Source organism: Diuraphis noxia, unplaced genomic scaffold (assembly GCF_037042655.1).
Source record: "Diuraphis noxia isolate RWA-SAM2 unplaced genomic scaffold, SU_Dnox_SAM2 contig0001, whole genome shotgun sequence".
NCBI lineage: Eukaryota > Metazoa > Arthropoda > Insecta > Hemiptera > Aphididae > Diuraphis > Diuraphis noxia.
The window spans coordinates 83,310,482-83,329,661 of NW_028301711.1; the positions used below are offsets into that span (position 1 = coordinate 83,310,482).

The following is a 19,180-nucleotide window of genomic DNA, read 5'->3' on the forward strand; positions in this document are numbered from 1 at the left end:
AATATTATTATTAATTTTCATATAAAGCGTAGACAGTATCTAATGTTATACTAAAAAACAAGTAAAAATGTTACATGATTATAAACTCTTTAAATTATTAGTGTAGTAGTAAAAAAAAAATATTTTTATAATTTTATAAGCATACTGATACGGTAAAGTCGTAGACACAAATATAATAACTTAAGAGCTAATATAATATTTTACATTTTATAAAATACAGGCATAAATGTTTAAAATACCTTTAAATCTTGATAAAAAATTCTGTGGACAAATTAATAATAATAAATATATTAATAATAACAATTAGGTATTAACAACATGGTACAGACCAAATATTATTTTTTTCATAAAATAATTAAACCCTATACCTAGGAAGGTAAATATAATTTTTACAAAGTTAAATAAAGAAAAATAAAACATCGTAAAACCATCAAATTTTAAAATTGAAAAATAAAATAAAACCTTAACGATCAAAACTAAAAAATAATACAATTAATATGCAAATAATATGTACCTACTAAGTATTACCACAGATTATAATATACTTACATTTACATGCCAACTATAGAATTAGTTAGGTACCTATATGGATGGCTACAGTGGCGGCGCGATGCAGAATTTTTGGGTCAAGTGTCCCATCTAAAAATTGGGGTGGGTGGTGTGGTGGGTTGACCCGTGGATTGGTAAGTAGTTAATATAAATGTATGTAAAAAAGTTATGATGTTATGTATAAATAATATTATTTAGGATGTAGGTAATACACTAATAATACGCAATCAACAAAGAATAATAGTATAATACCTATTATATTTTTATAGGCTTATAGCATAGCTTGACAATCAGTTTCATACTTTCATACGAAGTTTCATAATATTATATTTTATGTTTATTCGAATAAAATTGACCGAATTCGTTGATAATGGTATAAAAATATAATATTATGACGACTGATTTCCCTCGTAGACCGTTCGTAGTTTCGTACTACTACATGACTTGGTGGGGCAGCGCGCTCGGATCAACACAATGATATCGATAACAAAACGAAATTAAGATTTCTATTTTTAGAAAAGTATTATTTTGAATTTATTAAATTATTGAAGTAAATAGTAATGGACGCTTCCACATCGACACTCGACAAACGGCATCTATTCAGTTTGGCACTATACGGCCTACGCTTTTTGCCTGCGCGTTTATTGTCCGTTCCTAATGTTCCTATGTTATACCTTTTTGACTTGTAAAGTTTTATTTATAATATAATATATTATAATAATTTTTATTATTTAAATATTTTTATTTATAATATTGCAAAACATTTAGAAATTAGAAGTTTATTTGAATAGTTTTAACACAATTGTGTTTCATCAGTGTTATAAATTTACGAACGGTAAGTAAACATTATTACTCATAATACATAAATATCCAAAAATGTAGGTAATTAAATTCATAAATTTAATTGATTAAGCTTGATCCTGATTCCCGAGCATGAAAAGTTGCGAGATTTGTGGGCGACAAAAAGGTGACATGAATCCAACAAATTGGACTAGACATGTCAATAGTTGCAAGTCTAAAATTTCAACAACAAAAAGAAATTTAACAAACATTTCAATTAAAAATTTTTTAGTCAAGAAGCCAAAATTAGAAAATATTGGTAAGTCTATGTTTTATTTTATTATAGTTAGTTTAATTGTTATATATATATTAAAATTTTAAAGAATTAGTATAAATTAATATTATTAGGTATATTGATATTATGAAGAATTAATACAGTCGAGTCGCTATAAGTCAAAGTTGAAGAGGGATAAAAATTCACTTTAAGATATTAATTATTCAAGTTACTTATTCTTTTTAGGGGAATAAAAATTGAATTGTCAAGTTTTTCGAGTTATCGCATCTTGACTGTATAAATTAATATTATTTGAAGATCTAAGCATTAATGTACCTAAGATTTATTAAGTCACATCATACATTTTTTGGAATCTTTAAGACTTTAACTGAACTACCTATACTTTATATGAATATATTATGATATTCGACTGTTTGAGATTTATAAATTATGTAACAAAAACTTTCTTTTCAATTAGTCACTGATAATCATACAACAACTTAATATTGTAACTAATAAGCCCAATACATGTTCTGCAGCTCATATTTCTGTTAGTGAAGTAAATTGTGATTCCGCTGAGCCGTGTGAATCAATAGGTAAGAAGAATATCTAATAAATTATGTTTGTAGATTTTTTTAATTGATGTCTTTGTAATTAGGTGTTGGCAGCTATACCAAATATATTGATAACTGTACTGTAGCAGACCAAGTACTAGATAGTCTAAATATAACATCTTCTACAGTCCATGTTGAAGTTAACGATGATTTGGTTGAACAGACTTCATTATCAGGTCGATATTTTATAAATTATGTTTCTGGATTTTTTAAAAATGTTTAACTGGTGTGTTTGTAATTAGGTATTGGTAACTATAGTATGGATATTGATAGCTGTTCTTTAACAGACCAAGACCAAGTACTAGATATTCCTAATATAACACCTTCTACAGCCTATCCTGAAGTAAACAATAATCCGGTTGAACAAACTTCATTATCAGGTATAGTTATAGAATGTAATGTAGGTATCTTATAAATTATGTTTGACGATTTTTTAACATTTATTTTTTTAATTTGTGTGTTTCTAATTAGGTGTTGGTAGCTATGGCATAGATATTGATAATTGTACTGTAACAGATCAAGTACTAGATAATTTAAATAGAACATCCACTACAGTCCATGTTGAAGTAAACAATGACCTAACCTTGACAGGTAGATATCTTGTGAATAAAATATTATGCTGTATATTTAAATTTGTGTAGTCCGTGTACAGAGTGTTGGTCTGGCCTTATTATATTTTATAAAATAACTTTTAAATGTTGTATATTTTTACTTGAGAAATTATGTCTTGTGTTCAAAGAAATTAAATAAAAATGATTAATACAGAAGCCAAATCGACACTGTGTATATCTTAAAATACATAATAAATAATTAAAGCCTAAAAGTATTTCTATTCATTTTGACATAACACTTAAAAAATAACATGTGACATTTGTATATTCTGTAAATTATGCAATTATTTAAATATATTTTAATTTATAATAGGCAGGTATACCAAAATGTTAAGTTATTTAAGCAAAGAAAAAAATCTTAAAAATATAAAAATATAAAATATCTACCATACAAGTTTATACAATATGGTTGTAAGAAATGGTTTTAAATTGTATATTATTTGAGAAAGGCTTACCCTAATAATACATTTTAAACTTAACAAATAATAATTAATATTAAATAGTAAATACTTTTACAAGTAGGTATTGCCAGTAGGTATTATTAATCAAATGTAATTACTTTTAGGTTGAAAAAGTAGAGGCATGGTTACAAGACCCCCAAAATATACCCCCATCATCGCCAAAATCATACCATACACTTACACCATGCAAATTAGTAAGAGAAGAAATAGATCTATGGACAATTTCGGCTGAAGGGAATACAAATTTTGGTCAACAAAATGATCGAACAACAGAAACTCATAATATGGGAAATCAAATTAATATTAATTCAATAACTACAAATAATAATATTTTAATTGGGGAAATTGACATCTTTGACACTGGAAATGTATTTCAAGATATTAATTTTATTACCCATCAATGTTCTGAAGTATTTCAAAATTTTGAAAATCATAATAATGATGACATTATTATATTCAATAATGCAGCAGATAATGATGAAGTAAATTTGTTAGCTAATATTTCTGATCAAACTCCTGGGTTGACTCATAATATTATTGAAAATAATATTCTACATCTTAATTGTAATTCTGATCAAATTGAAGATAATGTTGTTCTTCTTAAAAGTAAAAAAAGGCAAAGTTTTGGTTCACAAAAAGAGGCATCAAAGAGAAAGAGAAATTTGGGCCAGTCGTATCATACAGCTAATAAAAAAAAATTAATAAGTGCTAAAGAAATAAAATCAGCCTGTGGAAATATTTGTAGACTAAAATGTTCATTATCTATTAGTGAAATAAGTAGACAACAACTATTCAATTATTACTGGAAATTAGGAAATGTAGATAGACAAAGAGATTTTTTATCTAAATGTATTGAATATGGTGATGCACCTAAATATAGGTATCCTCGTACAACAACTAGAGACTTAAATTATTCATATAATTTTTGTATAAATAATATTAAACATAGAGTCTGTAAATTATTTTTCAAAAATTCTCTTGCTATTAGTGATAGACCAATTCGTACGGTTATTTCAAGAATAAACAAATATGGATTTATTGAGGCAGATAAACGTGGAAAACATAAAAACCATAAGAAACTTGATTTTGAAATTAAACAAAGTGCCCGAGACAACATAAACTCTATACCTCGTATTGAAAGCCATTATTTAAGAGCACAAACAACTAGAGAGTATATTGAAGGAGGAAAATCATTGGCTGACTTATATAGAGATTATTCATCTCTTATGATAGAAAAACTATACCCTCAAGAAAAAATAGCTAATTTAACCATGTACTCAAGAATTTTTAATACGGAGTTCAATATTTCTTTTTTTGTTTCCAAGAAGGATCAATGTTCTCATTGTGAGTCATACAAAAATGTTGATGATGTTGGAAAAGTACTTAAAGATGAAGAATATCAATTACATTTGTCAGAAAAAAATTTAAGTAGATTAGAAAAAGAAAATGATAAACAATTAGCTTCAAATGATATAAATAGAAGTAATATATTATTAGCATGCTATGACCTTCAGGCAGTACTTCCAACCCCTAGGGGTGTAGGATCTGTATTTTATTATAAATCTAAATTATCTACTTACAATTTCACAATTTCTGATATTGTGAGAAAACAATCATTTTGTTATGTTTGGAATGAAGGTGAAGCGAAAAAAGGAGTAAATGAAATTGGAACATCTATAATACAATTTTTACAATCGGAATGTAACATTGGAAAAACTGAAATAATTTTTTACTCGGATAACTTTGCTGGGCAAAATAAAAATAAATTTATAGCATCATTATACTTGTATGCCACTACAAATATGAACATTGAATCGATTACTCACAAGTTTTTAGTAGTTCGACATACTCAAAATGAAGGAGATACAGCACATTCTGTTATAAAAAAACAAATAAAAAAAATCCTTAAAGTCAGGGCCTATTTACTTGCCAACACAATATGTATCATTAATTCAAACAGCCGAAAAATCAGGAAACCCATTTAAGGTTAAAGAATTAGGGTATTCTGATTTTTATGATATAAAACACATTACAGAATGTAATAAGAAAAATTTTTCTATAAATACTGATGGTGAAAAAGTAATTTGGAATAATATTAAAGTGTTAAGGGTGGAAAAAACACAACCAAATACAATTTTATACAAAACCAGTTTTTCAGATACAGAATTCAAAACAATTAATATATACCATAATGGAGCTCGTGGTAGAAAACCATCATTCACTAATTACTCATTAAAACAAGCTTATACTCAAAAAAACAAAATTTCATTCAATAAGAAACGGGATCTGATGTCACTGTGTGAAGATAACTACATACCAAATATATACAATGATTTTTATAAAAGTATACAGTCTTAACTATAGTATGGTATTTCATAACAATAATTTTTTAATTAAATTGTTTTATTGCAAGTTGCCTTTTTTACAAAATATGTATTATTATTTTTATTTAATTCAATCACAAGGTTATTTATTTTAATTTTATTTAATGATAGTGTTAAAATAAAATAATATTTTATTTTCATTATTGTTGCTATTTATTTTTTTTAAAACTTCCTAACATAAATGCATGGTTAAAAATGTGTTAATAATATCAATAATAATACATCCAATTTATCATCCACCAAGTATTATTAAAAAACTATGTTATTTAACACATTTCTATCAAAACAATATAAAAATCTAATACAAATTTAAATTGTTGCTTCCTCTTTAAACCTTGAATAGTTGATTACCAAAAGTTATGTTTTTTTGTTTTAGTTGTGTCACTATTCTTTCAGCAGTGATTATAGATAAAAACTACTATTTCAGTCATAAATAGTGACATACCTAAGTCAAAAAGTTTTCAAACATTTGTTAATAGAATCAATAATAATACATACAAATTATTAACCACCAAGTGTTATTAAAAACAATGTTATTTAACATAATTCTATCAAAACTAAATAAAAATCTGATACAAATTTAAATTGTTACTCCCTTTTTAAACCTTAAATAGCTGATTACCGAAAATTGCGTTTTTTGAGTTGTGTCACTATTCTTTCAGCAGTGCGATATATCCTAGACTGACAAATCATCTCCGTTCAGAATCTTTTTTCGTATACAATGATACCTATCATTGCATTCAAATCTAACCTACCCTAGTCAGAGGTCAGCCCCACCACCTAATGTACAGCAGAGCGACATCCACTTACCCGCTTTTTAAAAAAATTAGATTTTAATTCAACTAACCTGACTGTTTAACCCATTCTTTTGCCTGCTCTTGATTTTTGGGAAAACGGAATAACTTGGTAGGTATTTTTATCACTTCGTTTACTTTTGCCACAATTATAAAACATACATTTATTGCCTTTTGTAGCCATGATGATAAATTAATAATATTAATATTGGTTAACTGACGAAAACGATGAAAATTTTGTCGTCGCAGCTCGCGCAGTTATAACTTGTGAACGTTTGAATATTATAACTTAATAAATAATAATGTCATATGATTTTCGTGGTTGTTTTGCATTTGTATTATTGATATTATGTACCTATTTCTGGAATAGGCATTAAAATAGATTTTTGTTTTCAGCCACTATGGAGCTGTTTGTGAGCGTTGACGATTATTCGTTTTTATATATATTAATAACAGAATGATTTCATTACTCATATTTTATTCCGTATTGTAATTGTAATTTATTTTTAGTATAAACGGGCATAACGCATGATAACGCCGGCCGTGTCCCCCCGCACAGAACATCTTTCCCCGTCCATTTGATTTTAATAGTACCTAATTTATTTTTCGATATTACAACTAAGTACGCTATCTATTGAGACGCTGTGCTATTAATTTAAGTGTTTCCATATCACATATACTCGTGGGCTATCTATAATATTTAATCTATGCCTTTGTACACAGTCAGGTTTATGTGAATAATTATCTAAATACAATGATCATTTATCCACTTACATAATATTAAATATACAAATAACAATGATGATTTTAGTATTTCACTCCTATTTTATATCCTAACAACAATTTAGTACCTAGGTAAAATGCTTCTATTGACTTCTTGTTTGTTTTCACAATCTTTAATTCAATACTAGTATTTTTAAAATCAACTTGCTCTTTACAAAAAAAAAAAAAAAAAAAATAATGATTATAGACTGATACAGGTACTTACTAACATGATAGTCGAAATATCTAAATTGTTGTTCTTCAGTATATTTCTCAGTGATATTAGAACTGAATTGACGGCCTGTTGAATAAATTATTAAAGATATTCAGTTATGTTTATACTTCCAAACAATCAAAGATAATATAAATACCAAGTAAACATACACAATCTATTTTAGGTATATTTAAAGTCTTTCTATCTACAGTCTATTTAGAGTCTATTGTATATTATACTGAAACTAGATAAAGCTATGTTTAATTTGTGGCCAAAATAATTACGTGCATTTATTCCTGAGCGACGCCGCTCCATTCAAGATAAAATCGTTGTATTCAAAAAAGGTGCACATTAGACACTTGTCTAGCCCATGCAATGCGCAGGGTTGGAGAAGACATTAGTGGTAAATTTAAATGCATAATAATATAATAGGTTGGGTAATAATACATATACAGTAGACGCCGCTTATAAGACTCACATTGGGACCAGCACAAAGTGAGTCTTATAACCTAATCAATCTTATAGTTGAAGTGGAAAAAAAAAATTAATTACGTATTTATAAATTTTATTTTACTACATAGTTTGCTTTAATTTTAAGACTGTAATACATATTACATATTATATACTTATTATTGAATAAATTTAATAATCCTGATAAAAAAAACTAAAATTATAATAGGTTAGCATAGTTTATTTAAAAGGTTAGCAAATAGTTACATATGAAAATATAAATATTATACATTAATAAAAATTATAAAGGATGTGTGTATAATGTATTTATTATTTATTTTGAAAAATTATTTTTCATCGATTAATTTACTTTCTGAATTTTTCATTATATTAAATAATTGTTGTCGGGAAATTTTTATTGTATTTGACACTGTTGTTTTTATATTAATAACAAAATATATTTCATTTATTTATGGCTACAAAGTATTATGTAAACAAGTTATATAGCATATTTAATTGTATACTTTAAAAAAATTATTAACGAAAAAAAAACAATTAAAAAAAAAAAAGTTCATTTGAAAGTGTTGTACCTGTGACTATGGGGATAGTAATATGCCGTGCTATTCCACTCGGCTACGGTTAGGATTACAAATTGTGTCGGATATAATACTATTTTTCTAGAAACTGTTTCAATAGATAAACCGAAAGTTACTTCTGAAAATTTCAAACTTCTATATTTTACTATAAGCTTATTTAACCTAAAAAACCATTATGCATTTCGTAAAATGACCAAAAAAAGTGCAAATTATGAGCAAAGAAAAATTGTTTTCAGTTTAACAGTAAATAAGAATGAAAAAAAAAATTTATCTCGATCAACCTTGGAACCTAATAAAATCATTAAATATTTATAAAATAATTGTTAAAATCACTATTCACGTTACAATTACGATTTGAATGGCAGCAAAATATAGTTTTATCATAATATTAAAATAATAGGTAACATCTTAATACATACTTGAAGTACCTAGAAGGATTCATCATAAAGATAAGTTTGATTTGTTACTTCAATGACAACAAGCACAAGATAAAAAAAAACGTGATATTCGGATTCACAAACGTGAAAGTTTATAACAACACCTGACTACAAACGAGGTACTCTCTGGTGGATATGAGTGAAATAAACATTTTTAATCTGCTTAGTTATAATAAATGGGTATATAAAGATTACAAAACTGTCGATAACGAAGATAAATATAGAACTTATGTTTTTAATTTATTGCCATCTTTGATAGTCTTTTACCCCACTGTGCGATGTATAGAAAATCTATAGAAAATATTTATAAATACGTACGATTGATGTCATCATGTGCGATCTATCGTCCTTTATCCCTGAATTTTCGATATTAGAATATTACATTCGTTCAAATTGGAGATCAAATATCAAATACATTTATTATTTAAAACGGAGTTTCTCAAGGTTATCCCTTTAGCATCTTTTTATTTCAAACGTCAATCAATAATCTTCCCAATATTATCACAAATCCTTTCAAATAAGCCGAAAAAATCAAAAGCTAAATGTGTCAATTGCGGTGAAGCACATACTGCAAACTGGAAGGGTTGTTCTGCCTACAAACAAGCAAAAGAAAAAGCACACCCAAGAAAGGCTTCTGCAGTACAACGCATTCAACGAAAACTAGCGAAAACTGTCACAACAGCTATATCTTATGCACAGATGACTAGCTCTCCCAGTATTAATTTAACGCCCCAAACGTCGAAACAACAACAACAGACTAATGTAAACGACCCAACGTTAATAGATGTATTACCTGCTTTAAATAATATAACAAAATCGTTAGAAATCGTCACATCTATACTAGATGGATTAGAAAGTAATCAATCTAAGTCTAACAACAAAAATAAAAATAAAAATAAATGAATCGCACACAGCGAATCATAGCTTGGAACGCCAACGGGCTAGTACAACGCAAACAAGAACTTGATGATTTCTTGAACAATGAAAACATTGATATAGCTCTTATATCAGAAATACATTTTACAGCCTGGACTGTCTTAAAAATTAGAAATTATAGACTATAATTTATAGTATCTATACCACTTTCCATCCTAGTGGTAAAGCTCGAGGAGGTGCGGCGATAATCATAAAAGAATCTATTAAATATTTTGAGCTTGAGAAACACTCAGAACTATACTTACAAAGCCACAACCGTAAGCATCAATGATGGCAACAATGACCTCACAGCTATTTATTGCCCACCACAGGGAGGCGCAGACAAAATTAAGTTTATTGATTTTTTTTCAAAAGCTAGGACACAGATTCACTGTCGGCGGAGACTACAACGCAAAACACACCTACTGGGGATCAAGACTTATCACTCAGAAAGGACGTGCTCTATTTAAAGCAGTCAATACTATCAACGCTGAAGTAATTTCTACGAGTAAACCAACTTACTGGCCAACTAATCCGAATAAAATCCCTGATTTATTAGACTTTTTCGTAGTTAAAAATATTTCCTCTAACTATGTTGAAGCTGAAGGACTAATAGAACTATCTTCTGATCATATTCCCGTGTTACTTTCACTAAGCTCAAATATCATAACGAAAGAAAGAAAAATCTTTCTTACAAACAAAAGAACTGATTGGGATCTCTTTAGGTGTGCTCTCGAAGAAACCATCACTCTTTCAGTTAAGCTAAAAACATCATCAGACATTGATGCGGTAGTGCAAAAATTAACTAATGACGTTGCTGAGGCAGCGAGAGTGGCCACACCCATAATTCATGTAGAAATTAATCGGGAGACCACTTACCCAATTGAAATAAAAGAACTTGTTCAACAAAAGCGTAAGGCGAGAAGAACCTGGCATAGAACGCGACATCCAGCGGATAAAACCAAATGGAATCGTATTAGTAAAATTTTACGTGAGAAAATCAACAAAATGAAAAACAAAACATTCAAATCTTATCTGAGTGGCTAATCCGCAACGGACGATACAGATTACTCTCTGTGAAAAGCTACAAGACGCATTAAAAGACATCGTGAATATGTTCCACCTATCCGTAAGGTAGACGGTACTTGGGCACGCAGTGAGAAAGATAAAGCCGAAGTATACGCTCAACATCTTGAGAGTGTATTTCAACCAAATAATATCGCTTCTGAACTTGATATGATACAATGTCAACCACTCAATGGAAAAAGAGAAAAAATACGGTTTTTACTCCTCTAGAAGTTGCCTATGAAATTGATAACAACATCAACCCAAAAAAGGCATCTAGTTTCAACGAGATCAGCCCGCGAATACTTAAAGAGCTACCGAAGAAAGCGATAATCCTTTTAACACATATATACAACGCAATCCTACGACTGGAAACTTTTCCTAAGCAATTGAAAAAGGCACAAGTGATCATGCTACTAAAACCTGGTAAGCCACCAGAACGAGCTACCTTATGTCGAAACTCTTTGAAAAGCTTCTTCTTAAACGTTTAAAACCGCTTATAGAAGAAAGGCACCTCATACTAGATCATCAGTATGGGTTTCGGAACAAAAATTCTACTATTGATCAAGTTCATCGTGTCACAAACGTAATAAGCAAGGCGTTGGAAGATAACAAATATTGCTGCGGAGTATTTCTAGACGTAGCCCAAGCCTTTGATAAGGTTTGGCATAAAGGACTACTAATAAAACTACGAGAACAACTACCACATACCTGGTGCGCACTTCTAGAATCTTATCTGACTGAAAGACAGTTTCGAGTTATGCACGAAGAAGCAATAACAAACTGGAAAAACATATCTGCCGGAGTACCTCAAGGTAGTATACTAGGACCTACTCTTTATCTGCTATATACAGCTGATATCCCAACCAATAGTGACTCAATGACCTCTATGTTTGCTGACGATACAGCAATTTTAGCAACAAGTATTGATCACGAGACTGCGACTGAAAACGTACAAACCTCAATCGATCGTGTATCTAACTGGACAAAGCGATGGAAAATCAAGATAAATAGTGATAAGTCGGTACATGTGAATTATACTCTACGTAAAACCGAAAATCTCCAAGTGTCGCTGGATCACATGACAATTCCACAAAAAGATTCAGCCAAATACTTGGGTATGCACCTTGATTCTCGCCTTAATTGGAAACATCATGTCCGATAGAAAAAATTGCAAATAAAAGAAAAAATGCGCAAGCTATACTGTGCACTGGCTAGTTGGTAGACATTCCACACTAGACCTAGCAAACAAACGGCTTCTATATGTAGCTATTATCAAACCGATCTGCACTTATGGCATACAACTGTGGCGCTGTGCCAGCAAATCCATCATCGAAGTCATTCAACGCTGTCAGAATATTTCCCTTCGTACCATTGTCGCAGCATACTGGTTCGACAAGAATGAAATCATCCATCGAAACTTGAATATATCATCCATAGAGGACGAAATTAAAAAGTTTGTCAACAAACATGTGAAAAAACTTGAGTTGCACCCAAATGCAACTGCTAAACAACTTCTTCACAACTCGCAAGACATTAGGCGCCTCAAACCCCTGAAGCGTATGGCTTAGTTTAATTAACTAAGGCTAAGAAAAGGGGCTATCTCATTGGAGGTACAACCCCAAACATGTTCTTGTATAATATATATATATATATATATATGTATACATAAGTAATTATTATTATTGTTTAATACTACTTATGTATTTTTATTTTATTTTATTTTATTAGAATACACGGGCTAAGCCTTTTTATACATAGATAAAACAGGTAATATGGTTTACAAAGCGAGAGAAAAAAAATATATAAATAATAATAATAATAGTAATAATAATATACATAGGTATGCAATTAAAGATACATGAAGATGTTAAAGTGAACAGTAGTTATTAAGTAGCAATGGGATAATACAGTTTATGGGCATTTCAAAAATAATAGATATGACAGAGTTAACTGAAAGAGAAAGTGGGGTCCAAATTGGCATTATGCATCATACGCCTCATAGGCTCATTTAGTAAGTAGTTGGTGGAACAAAAAGGGACATGGAATGTAGTAATGGAGCGGGTGGAGCGTTGGGATACTTTAAAATTAATTAAGGATAGTAAAGTCGGGGAATCAACACTACCATCTAACAGTCCATTCAAGAACTTGGTATCCATAATGCGCCTGCGTTCTGCTAGTGAGGCTAGATTAAGTTGAATAGCAACTGGTGAATAATCATGCGGTGGACATTTGATGCCTAAAAGGAAGCTGGTAAATCCCAAGAACCTACGCTGTACCCTTTCCACCTGGCAAGCGTTGTCGGCCGTGTGGGGATTCCAAATAATGGCACCATATTCAATAATTGGCCGGACTAACGAACAGTATAAAACTTTCAATGACGAAGTTAGGTTAAGGTCCTTTGACAATCTCATTATTACACCCAACATTCTTAGAGCTTTGCAACAAGCCATTTCAATGTGAAGGCCCGGGTCAAGGTTACTTGAGAGTTTGAATCCAAGATCCATCGTAAATTCATCACAGCGAGAAATTATTGAATCATGAATATGGTAGGAGAACGTTAACGGAGAGCGGGTTCTAGTAAACGTCATGACTTTACATTTACCTAGATTCAGTGACAAACCTAATTTAATAAAAAGAGCAACAAATCTATCTAAATCACTTTGTAGTTTAAGGCTGTCTTCAATGCAGTTTATTTGCATAAAGAGCTTGATGTCGTCCGCGAAACATAAAACTTGACAATGATTTAGTGTTTTACTAAGGCTGTTGATAAAGATAGAAAAAAGCAAAGGGGACAGGTGTCCTTGGGGAACACCAGAGGGGGTAAAGAACACATTAGATTTAACGTTAGGTAGTTTAACCCATTGATATCTGTTACCTAGGTAGGATTTAAGCCAAGACAAAAGCGGCTCACCAGTGCCATAATCTTTTAGAATTTTCACTAGGACAGCATGGTTAACGGTATCGAAGGCCTTATTAAAATCTGTGTAGATAACGTCAACCTGTGAATGATGTTGGAAAGCCTTGAAAACATAATTATGAAAAATTAGGCTGTTAGTGATTGTAGAACGACCAGGACGGAAACCATATTGCTCTTCCATAATAATATTATTGAAAGATCTAAGAATATCCTTTTGGACCAATGACTCAAACATTTTGGCAATATGCGATAAAATTGAGATGGGCCTGTAGTTGGAGACATCAGTTGGGCATCCGGATTTCAGAATTGGTGTAATTGATCCCAGTTTAAGAATGTGTGGGAAGATGCCTTCATCAAGTGATCGTCTAAGAAGGATCCAAAGGGGGTAAGATATAATGGATTTTAGCTTGAAAAGAAATATACCAGGTATGCCATCTGGACCGACAGATTTGTTACAATGTAGTTCAGATAATTTTTGGAAGACATCATCTACGCTTAAAGAGACGCTGTTTGGCAGATCAAAAGAATAAATGTCCGGACTTTCAAAGTCACATGGGATCACCTTGGAAGAATAAACTGAGGAAAAATAGGAAGAAAACATCTCAGCAGACTCGTGGTCGTTACAAGAGGATGTGCCATTAAGAGAAACAACTTTAGGGATATCTTTTTGATCCGATCTACTGTTGTTCATGAATTGCCAGAATTTTTTTGGATTACTTGTTAATGAGCTATCTGCATGTTTGGAATAGTCGCGAAAACATTTTTTTGAAAGGTATTTGAATTTTGCACGGATAAAGGAGAATTCTTTGTAGTCATGGCTGCTGAGAGATGACTTGAATCTTGCGTGGGCCTTTTTCTTTAATGCAACAACTTGTTTTAATTCATGGGAATACCAAGGTGGATATGTTGATTTACGGAATGAACACTTTGGGACAAAATCAAGTATAGATTGGTGTAGAGCGTCGTAAAAAGTGTTGAACACCGAATCAATATCAAGAGGATGAAAGGTAGAATACCAGTCAGAAGATCCCAAGAATGAACTAATTTTTAAATAATCTGCTTTGCTAAAATTAAAAAATAATTTGCTACGGTCGCATGGTGTACAACTAGGACTATTGGACAGAGATATGCAAAGTGCTGGGTGATATGGATCAATAGGAACAGCCGGTTCGAGAGATTTATTGACTATAAGAAGTTTGTTGCAGGTAAACACAAGATCTAATAGAGACCCGTGGGCATTGAAAGAGTTGTTCATTTGATAGAATGAATGAGTAGCAAACAATTCGGGAATACAAGGAGCTCTAGTAGTTGAAGAGTAAGAATATAATAACCCACTATCGTCATTATTCCAAATAATTATTATTATTATACTGTATTCACCCACAAGGTATTATATTTATAAAGACTTTTGGTTGTTTAAATAAAGATGCCATAGGCAGTTAAAAAAAATAAAAATAATGATTTAACATTATTTTCTCTTTCACTTTCTTTGATTACTGTGCGGACCAGGAGCGTAAGGTATTAATACGCACGCCCGGTTACCTAATTACTTCGTGCGCTTCACTCACACACCGACCGAACTGTGTTAATGTGTATATAGGTATAGCACTCAACAGGAAGTGGACAGGTTCGCCGAGCAAAATCCGTGAGTGCTAGTATGGGGGTGATGTGTGTATGTTTGTATATGTGTATATGTGTGGGTGTGTGCTTAAATCTAGGGACACAGGTAACTCTAACAAATATGGTAACTCAGTAGAGATTTGGTAAATATATGTATAGTATAATAAAGCAATAATCAATAATAAATTACGGCCCCTTTGGCCCAACAAATAAAACTGTAAAAAGATATAACAATAATATAGCCCTTGTGGCTCAACAATATAAAATATAATAAATAAAATTGCCGGTTCGGCACAACCAATAGAAATATAATATTATACAGCTAAATAATCGAATAATATAATGTATAATAATTCAATATAATAATAAAACTCACAAATTTGTCGGTGCTCGGCTGGCCAGCTGCTACCTATGCCTATATAAATAATTCCGCACACACAAATATAACAATAATAATAAAAAATGCGGCGATTAGCGCCTATAATACAATAATAATATAAAAATACGGCGATTCGCGCCTTAGCACAAATTATATAAAAAAGTGGCGATTCGCGCCTTGCACAAATTATATAAAAAAGGGAAGTGGCGATTCGCGCCCACGACAATACATGGTCCGCGTAAGTAATAACCACAATACGGTAGTACGAACGAGACTGACGAATTACGGCGGCCGTGCTAAATAATAGTCGCCAGCTGATCCGGTGGCGTGTGATAGCGCTTAATCTGCATAATATTATATAATAATTCACAATACACAAATATAATTAAACAAAAATAAGTATATAAAGATAACGACAGGTGAGCGCGAGTGTTTGTGTGTGTGTGTGTCAATCGGCGACGGCTCGTAACCGGAGCGCGCGTATATACGATATAATACATATATTAAATTATGCCGATACTATTTGGCGTCAACAATTACTTTTATTTTTTCATTTAACCTTAAACAAATTTTAGACATTGTGAGAACAAGTAGGCACGACGATACAAAATTACAGGTAAACTTCGACTACACTGACAATAATAAGCGCTAATTTATAGAATCAAGATAAAATTTAGTTATCTATCGATACGTATTAATCGCTGACTTTAATAATTGTTTAGTAGCAAAATAAATATGGGCATCAAAAATATTTTTGTTCATTTTATGATGTGTTTTTCCGTTTGTTTAAGGTATATATGATTTACGGGACCAAAAAATAGCTTTCCGTTTCACGTCAAATAGGTTCCGTTTTATCAAGGGTTTAATTCTAAGTTAAACTATAGAAATCTGCCGGACCATAAAAAATTTCCGCACAGAACAGGATTCCGTCTTATCAAGATTTCGCATAAGATAAGTTTTACTGTATTTGAATACTGGTAAATGTAATAAACAATCGTAACTCTTAAAAATATGAATTGACAATGTCAACTGTCTAACTTTTGGACCATTCTTATAAGCATTTATATTCCGTAAATTATATTTTGTTTTAAATCTAAGCTGTGGGAGCTTGTTTGAAATCTTAATACTATAAAGTGTACTCACCACCAACGCAGTGCGGTTGTAGTGTTTAAGTGAAAGCCAGGTTATTAAAGTGAGTCACAACATTATTTTTCACTAAATTATTGTGCTCCTATTAAATATAACTACAATGGTATCCACTACTTACAACTTGCTTGATCTTCTCGGCCCGGTACGATATATACACGATTCTGAACGAAACACATGACAACTGACACGCTAACGCTATGTTCCAGAACATGACGCCGTTGTAGTTCTCGATGGCTGTAGTTCCGTTGTTATCGTTCGTGAAATATGATGTGTACACTGAAATGAGCGTGACGTACGCGTACACGACGAAGAACAACATGCTGGCGGTCAGGTTTAAGGCCAGGTCTAGCCCGTAACATGTAGATAGGCCATCGATCAGCTGACAACTATGCCAATGATCACGCCACGCAGCCTCAAGCTGCCAATGCAGTGGTCGACGATCACACAGACGAGTTATAACTAGTGGTCGCGCCGCGTCTATTACCATATTTTCTAACCGGCGGACGACGTCACGGCATGTGTCCTCTGCGGAAAAGCACACACAAACGATACTACACTCAACAATGATCGGAACGGTAGCCGAAGGTAGGCACAGTAGTAATACGTCGAGGATCGAAAATTTGTTGGGTCGGGCCACCACCACGGCTATAGATCTAACCAACACGACTACCATAGCCACAGTGGCAAACGCACCAGCAACGGTGAATGAATTCTGCCGTCGTGGCAACCGCCCTTCTATCACGCGTTTGTTCGCGTTACTGCTCAGCACATAGTACGCGTAGTTAAGCAAATGTGCCGTACTCGAACGCCGATGCACTGCGGCCGTGGCCACTGATATCATCGCTTGAGCTGCGCTGGCAGTGGACACAATCCACTCGACGTCCGATGAACATGAGGTGGCGTCGCTGCAAGACCAATCACCTACTAGAGATGCACACTGACGCACTGTCCAGTAGAACAACAGCATCATAACGGCACTACACGCTAGCCACCGTTTGTCTGATGTGAACACACCATTACCAACGCCTTTCCCAATGCCATCTGCTTTATCCAAAATAGAAAACGTAATTGTCACATTAAATTTATACTATTCTCGTCATTGAATCTTTGATATCAGTGTGGATAATACAAATATATAACACCCTACACTGATTCATCATATTGATTAATCACTATAAACTAAAATTGTATTTCTTAATATCCTATTATGAATTTTGATGCATTATTGCTACATTCTTACACTGAAACTTTTTTTTATGCTTTCTGGATTTTTTGTAAATTTAACGTTTTATTCAGTTATATATTTAAATATTAGATATCTCTCTCGGTGCATAGTGGACTGGAAATTAATATTAGTCAGTCTTAGTTGAACATTTTTAAATTTGGAAAAATTAAAATTGTTTATACCGGTACTCTACTGAGCTAACCGAGTTTGGAAAGATACTGAAGTCAGTAGCGTAGCTGGAACCCAATTAAGTGGGGGGGGGGGGGGGGGGGTGATTTAAAAAAAGGTAATACACAACTAGATATTCTAATTCACTTTCCACGAAGGGTTCCATAGTTACCGTGGTGATAATGAAGCAGCATATACTTTAGAGTTTAGATCATGGAAATTCACTCGAAATATTAATGTTAATTTCAAAATTTGATCATGTACTAAACAACTACGTGCAAAAAGGCATCGATAAGAGTAAAAAAATTCACGAAAAACAAAGTAGCAAAGGACGAGGTAATCTTGTTAGTTTTTTGTCGAAATGACTGCAATGGAATAATTAAACTAATAAAACAGAAATTATCTGTGGAAATTAAACATGCTATTTTTTTACAAGTTGATACCACGCGCAGGATATCAATGTAGTAGACCAGTGTTCCATTGTAAGATACGTAAATAATCAAGTTCATGAACAAGTTGTAAGCATTGTTAACTGTAAATCGGGCAAAGGTAAAGATATGCACGAACTTGTTTCAAACTAGTTAAAAAAATTAAATATATGTAGATATTACAAAATGTATCGGGAACTCAACTGAAGGTGCAGCTTACATGCAAGGTCAATATAAAGGATACACTAAGTGGTTAACTGATGATTCACCCAAAAAACTTCATGTTTGGTGCTATGTACAAGTACTAAATTTAGTTGTATCGGATGTAACACAGAAAACTAATGAATCTATTTCATTTTTTAATTGTTTAAACCAGGGCTTAAAA

The 19,180-nt window shown here is 31.8% G+C and overlaps 1 protein-coding gene and 1 long non-coding RNA gene across 2 annotated transcripts in view; one reads left to right on the forward strand and one right to left on the reverse strand.

Annotated features, from left to right (window-relative positions):
* The window catches only part of LOC149062119 (uncharacterized), a 39,842-nt gene extending 21,849 nt beyond the window's left edge, over positions 1-17,993 (reverse strand). The window contains exons 1-2 of the mRNA XM_089217823.1: positions 17,093-17,993; positions 7,456-7,530 (exon numbers count right to left, since the gene is read on the reverse strand). Coding sequence (XP_089073949.1) covers positions 7,456-7,530; positions 17,093-17,944 — 927 coding nt within the window. The 5' untranslated portion in view covers positions 17,945-17,993. The remainder of the gene's footprint in view (positions 1-7,455; positions 7,531-17,092) is intronic.
* LOC149062120 (uncharacterized) lies at positions 2,070-3,519 on the forward strand. The gene is made up of 5 exons (XR_016189604.1): positions 2,070-2,199; positions 2,262-2,393; positions 2,460-2,597; positions 2,689-2,808; positions 3,394-3,519. It is a non-coding gene; the product is annotated as an uncharacterized LOC149062120 (long non-coding RNA).
* Positions 17,994-19,180: the final 1,187 nt, after the last annotated feature.